Source organism: Sphaeramia orbicularis, chromosome 15 (assembly GCF_902148855.1).
Source record: "Sphaeramia orbicularis chromosome 15, fSphaOr1.1, whole genome shotgun sequence".
Classification (NCBI taxonomy): Eukaryota; Metazoa; Chordata; class Actinopteri; order Kurtiformes; family Apogonidae; genus Sphaeramia; species Sphaeramia orbicularis.
Genome location: NC_043971.1, coordinates 29,447,643 through 29,453,592, shown reverse-complemented (window position 1 = coordinate 29,453,592; position 5,950 = coordinate 29,447,643). Strand labels below are relative to the sequence as shown.

General features: G+C 34.5%; 1 protein-coding gene across 2 annotated transcripts in view; it reads right to left on the bottom strand.

Annotated features, from left to right (window-relative positions):
• Positions 1 to 3,738: 3,738 nt before the first annotated feature.
• Positions 3,739 to 5,950, bottom strand: part of pcnx2 (pecanex 2) — a 50,345-nt gene continuing 48,133 nt past the window's right edge. For both annotated transcript variants that reach the window (XM_030156023.1, XM_030156022.1), the window contains exon 40: positions 3,739 to 4,171. In XM_030156023.1, coding sequence (XP_030011883.1) covers positions 3,998 to 4,171 — 174 coding nt within the window. In that variant the 3' untranslated portion in view covers positions 3,739 to 3,997. The remainder of the gene's footprint in view (positions 4,172 to 5,950) is intronic.

Genomic DNA, 5,950 nt, shown 5'->3' with positions numbered 1-5,950 from the left:
GTTGAATTTGCCTGAGACAATGGTCAACGAACCCAAGAAGTACAAAAAAAGTGTCTTTGGTGGATAGAATGTGCCAAAATTCTACTTTCATTTTTGTTTTCATGTAAAGGGGTCAGACGAGTCGTTGGCATCACTTGTTTTGTTACTTGTTCTGTCTTTTCACTTTGCTGTCATCTTCCTGAATCATCGACATTTAATCTAATTTATCATCGTAAATTATAACCAACGAACTGAAGACTGAACTTTTTGAAGCTGACTGATGTGCGGCAAACGCTGCCACATGAGATTCAACTGAAACTGTAACTGTGTGTCACAAAAAGAAGCTATTCACTATTTTTTAATTTGTTTTGTACTGTTTTAATTTATTTTAACAGGGGGTGTATTTCAGCCATTGTTTCTCTTTTCTTTCTCAAGACACAACGTTGTTGTTCATCAGCCGTTTAACGTCATATGAATGAACCTTTGCGTGAAAAAGGTGTTCAGTTGTGGTACATTTCTCTGTCTCTGTCCTTGTTTACACAACGACATCTTGCATTAAAGAGGAAACTCCAATCTATGGTAACTGCCCTTGAATATCTGTAATTTAAATAGTGCTGCTAGAGAAAGAAATCTAAATGTAACAACTTACAATAAATACTTAATAGATTTTTCCCAAATGTGACTGTGTCTTTCTTTCATTTAGTAAACCCTGTCAACAAGTGATGCATTTTTACAGTGAATTATACCTATCTTTCTTTTTTCTTTAGTAGGTTGTAATAGTTTATAAATCAGAAAATACTTATACTGCCTCTTTTGGCTTTTTTAGACCATTAAGGGCCAGTATACAATGATTTATGAGTGAAAAGTAAAGGTATATAAACTGTTGAAACAGGGAAAAAATATCAGGAGTTGATTTAGTGCGTATTTCCACTTGCTGTTTGCGAAGTGAGGAGGTAAGAAGGTTCACTGGAGGTAAAAATGTCTCAGGGTAGCATGCTGAGCTCACATAAAAAGGAATTATTGTGGAAAATGTGAAGCATAACTAGTATTTTTTTATTCCAAAGAAGTGTGACAGCCTATTAATATGACGCAGCTTCATTTCAAAGTAAAATATCAAGATTTTTCTGTTATAAAACATAACAGAGGTATTCTACTTGGACGAGGCACAAGAATCTCCCTTCTCTCTTTGAAGTCCATTTTCAGTGTGTGTGCAGTGACGACAACATCTCAAATGGACTATAACTTCTGCCTCTGACAAGCCTCAAATAACCCAATACTAGTGAAAATTGCTCCAATAACTGTTCAAATGTCAGTAAGAAGTGGGATGAAATGTTTTGAACGGAGGCAGAAATACAGTCAGGTCCGTATTTATTTGGACAGTGACACATTTTTTTTTCCTTTTTTTGTATACCACCACAGTGGATCTGAAATGAAGCAATCAGGATGTAACTGAAGTGTGGATTTTCAGCTTTAATTTAAGGCATTTAACAAAAAATATTGCATGAACTAATTAGGAAATACAACCATTTTAATCAAAGTCCCTCTATTATCAGAGGCAAAACTGACAACTGATGGAAAAGCAGCTTGAGCCACTTTTCATGTCAACATTTCCAGGAACTTTTATTTTAGGAATTTATTTACCTGAGTAAAAGAATTCCTTGTAATCTGTGTCATTTGCATTTCCACTGCACCTCAAAGTTCCTGGAAATCAGGCAGCTTGTAGAAATGAAATATACAAGTTTGGTGAGAGAACAGGAGTGTGGAACGGAGCAAGCATGTTCCACCAATCAAGGTTCTTCAGTATTTAGCCCCGCCCCCTGAAGAATTCCAAGGAATCTGAGAAGTCCTACCCTCCCACTGAGGCGGGGAAAGGTGTTCCTCGAGAAATTTTTGGTGGAAATGTTCCATAAGTTTTTCCAAAATCCCAGGTCAGTGATAGAAAAGGAGCCTGTTTCCTGGTTACTCTATGGCAGAGGTGTCAAACTGATTTTCTTTCAGGGGCCACACACAGTCCACTTTTATCTTATGTGGGACCGGTAAAATAATAGCATATAAATAATTGAAAACTTCAAATATTTTTCTTTTATTTTGTGAAAAAAAATAGCATTAAATTATGAAAATATTTACAAACTATCCAAACAAAAAAGATCTGAATAACCTGAAAAAAATGAATTTTTAAAAAGAAAAATAAGTGCAATTTTAACAATATTATGCCTCAACTTACAATTTATGCACATGTATTACAAACTGAATCTACAAAAGGCACAAAACATTTAGTAACAGGTAGAATATTGTTAAAATTAGACTCAATTTTCTTTAGACATTTCAGGTTGTTCATATTTGTTCAAGTTATTCACATTTTATTGTTAAAAGATAGCTTGTTAATGTGAATATTTTCATAATTCAATGTTATTTGTTGCATTTAAACAAAGAAACATTTGGAGTGGTCATTATTTATAGACATAATGTAATATCATTTTTTCACATTAAACCAATAAGAAAATTTGGTGTCATTATTTATAGGTTATTATGCTATTATTTCACCTGAGATCAAAATTGTGCTGTATGTGGCCCTCAAAGTAAAATGACTTCAATATCTTTGATTTTTAATATCTTAAGTGTAATTTTTGCCCTTTGTAAATTCATCCAGGGGGCCAGATTGGACCTTTGGCGGGCTGGTTTTGGCCCACGGGCTGCATGTTTGACATTCCTGCTCTGTGGAGATGACTCCAAATGGAACTGGAATTCTCAATATGGTCCCAAGTGGATTCAATGCAGGTGAAGGAGGAAGCAATGCCAAAATATCCACCAATTTAAACTGCTATATGAAAATATGGTCTGGTCCCAGTATAAAGATGGAGGGTCTTAAAACTGATGTTCCATAAAAACTCTGTCTTAAATGTTAATGTGTGCTTGTTGTTCCTCATCTAGTTGGTGTGTGTTGTCCATTACCTTTGTTGCTATTGTAGTTTTTTGTTTTTTTTTTAACATTGTTGGTATGTAATTATTGCTGTTCTTTACCACTTGTGGTATTGCAGTTTTTTGTTTTTACCATTGTTGGTATGTAATTATTATCATGTAAGTTGACGGTTAACTGTTACCTGTGGTAACACCACCAGGAATGTACTTTATTTCTAATTTTTTTTTACACACATTTAGGTTATGCAATGTAAATACTGTCAAATGAGTTTATTCTAATTTGGTTTAAGCCTATTTTGTTCTATTTTGTTCTATTTTGTTCATTGTTCTGGCTTGAAGTCAAAGGACAGGAGTGAGTATTTAAAATGTTAAGTTAAGTTATTTGATGATAAGAATGGGGGTGGGATTAAATAAGTTTTTCTTCTTCCCACTCCTTTTCGAGTATAGATGAATGATTTTTTTTTTTTTTTTTTGTAATTTTGAATTTGCATGTATTCTGTAAACGCTTGAAATAAACAAACAAATGAATGAATGAATTTGGCCGAAAAACAAAATAAGTCTGTCAGAGAGATAGTGAAAACTTTAGGATTAGCAAAATCACAGTACATTCTTACAAGTAAAGAATTCACTGGTAGAGCTCAGCACCAAAAGGCCTGGTAGACCACAGGAGACCACGAAAGTAGATGATCCCAGATCTGACTGTAAGTTAAAGAATGTGAGTGTGTGGAAACTAAAACCACACAGGATGTTTTCTATGTCATGACAAGGCTAAATTTGTCCCAAAAAAAGAAAAAAAAAACAACACAGCATGTGTTTTAGTCAACCAAAGACAGACGCAGCCTCACTTAAAAACATCTTTATTTCATCATCCGGATCCAAAATCATATTTTCAGACTCTACATTCAGACAACAGGGTGAGACCACATGCTGAGGACAGGAGAGGAGGCAGGTCTGTGTGCATGGGTGCCCTCTCATACAATCGTCTTTATGTATATATGTGGGTGTGTGTTTGTGTCATTTTTCATACAGTCCTCTCTGTTAATAGGCATTAGTATGGGCACTCATGTGTGTGTTGGTATGTGTGTTTGTGTGTTCTCTCTCAGACAGTCTTTTGATCCGGAGCCTCCTGGGCTGTTGAGGCAGACTCTGATTCTTCCTCAGTCTTGTCTAATCCCTGGCTGCAGCCTCGGTCACCTGACTGCGTGCCGTCCTTCGGACCAGCTGCGGTGTTCGAGTAGGATGCGTCTATGCTCTCGTATGGTTCTGACGTCCACTGACAAACAGGAAGGGGGGGGGTTAGAAAAATATAATAGGTGCTTTTACTAATCCATTTTACCTTACAATACTTAATTTCACAAAATCACACAATTTTCACAAAAAAGTTCCAAAAACTTTGACTCCATTCTCCACCCGACATCAACAAAGAGGATTATACTAAACCCACATCACAAAATGACCCAAAAAATCTGAAGAGAGTGAATTATTTTGTTTAGTAATTATTTTTGTCTGTAACTACATGTTATTTTATTATTTTATACATGTTGGTTTATTAAATCAGGATTGTTTAAGTTTAAAGAGTTAGCTCAATTAAGGACATTGTTGGTTGTGTTTGGAGTGAGAAATAGATTTTTGCCTGCAAATTTGCAGAGATTATTACCCCACCCCCCAAATGGGAGGCCAGGGGTATAGTTTTAGGTTCAGTTTGTTTGTTTGTTTGTTAACACTCTAGCAACAAACCTATTGGCTGAATTCATACCAAATTTGGTATATAGATTGCCAGTGACCCGGAATAGATCTGATTACATTTTTGGAACAGTACGTCAAAGTTCACATTTTTTATGAATTTTTCTCCATTTACTTATAATGGGTGAAATTTCAAATGTCTGTTGCAGCAAAATTATAGGTTGAATTCATACCAAATTGAGTTTATAGATTGCCAGTGACCCAGAATAGATGTCATTACATTTTGGGAAAAGTAGGTCAAAGTTAAAATTTTTTATGAATTTTTAAATTCATTTTCCTTCTCCCATTTCCTTATAATGGCCGAAATTTCACATCTATAAAAACATTAATTTTGTTTAAATTTACTTCAAACTTGAGACATACATAGAGGCAACTGATATGTGTCAGAATGTGGAATTCTTTGGCAATGGAAGAGAAGAGCTGTAAAATATTTTTTCAGTTTAAGAGGTTATATAGAAGAGAATAGAGAAGCTTTATAAAAACATGTAATGAAATAGTTTTACTTATGGATGTTGGATTTGTTTATTTTCATTGACAGTCGTGTAAACTGTTTTTACTGTAACAGCTGTAATGGCAACTTACAAGATGTAGGCAGATGTTTTAAGAAAGGACAAGTATTATATGTTTTCTTCATCCTTCATTCTTCTTTCCAATCATTTAGATCGGAATGAATTAGTAAATACATTTTATAATGGTATTTTGTTTCCTTACGTTTCTACATGTCTTAAACTTTGACCACTCTGTTTTCAGTATTTTATATGGAATAAATGTCATATATATGTTTCAGTACATTTAATAACTACATGTAGTTCCTACTTGGTCACAACTGTGTTACAAGTCACATCCAGTGATGAGCAGATTGTCACTTTTTTTTGAAGATTTGCAAGATATACAGCGTAGGCTTCACCAATGACATGACCCCATTCATGCCCCGCCTCCTAATTGGTCAGAAGGATTAACATCATCTACAGATATGACAGTAGTTTAATAAAGTCTGGATTTAAATTCCAATAAGATCTGGTGACTGTGTGTGTATTAGGATGGGTAAAATGCAGAGGATGAATTTCCCTACAGGGATATAAAAAAAAAAAAAAAGCAAGTTAACCTTTAACATGAGCTTTTATCCTTTAAATACAACTGTGACAATGTGATTTATTTTTGATAGATAAAGTGTAACTGGGACTCAGTATGTAATCATTATATCTGGTCAAAGGTGATTACTGAGAGAAATAGGAACAAAAAGAAAAGTGTGACCTCATGGGCTACAGTGTACAAGAACAATACACTAACATTTTTCTTTTACTGGTAA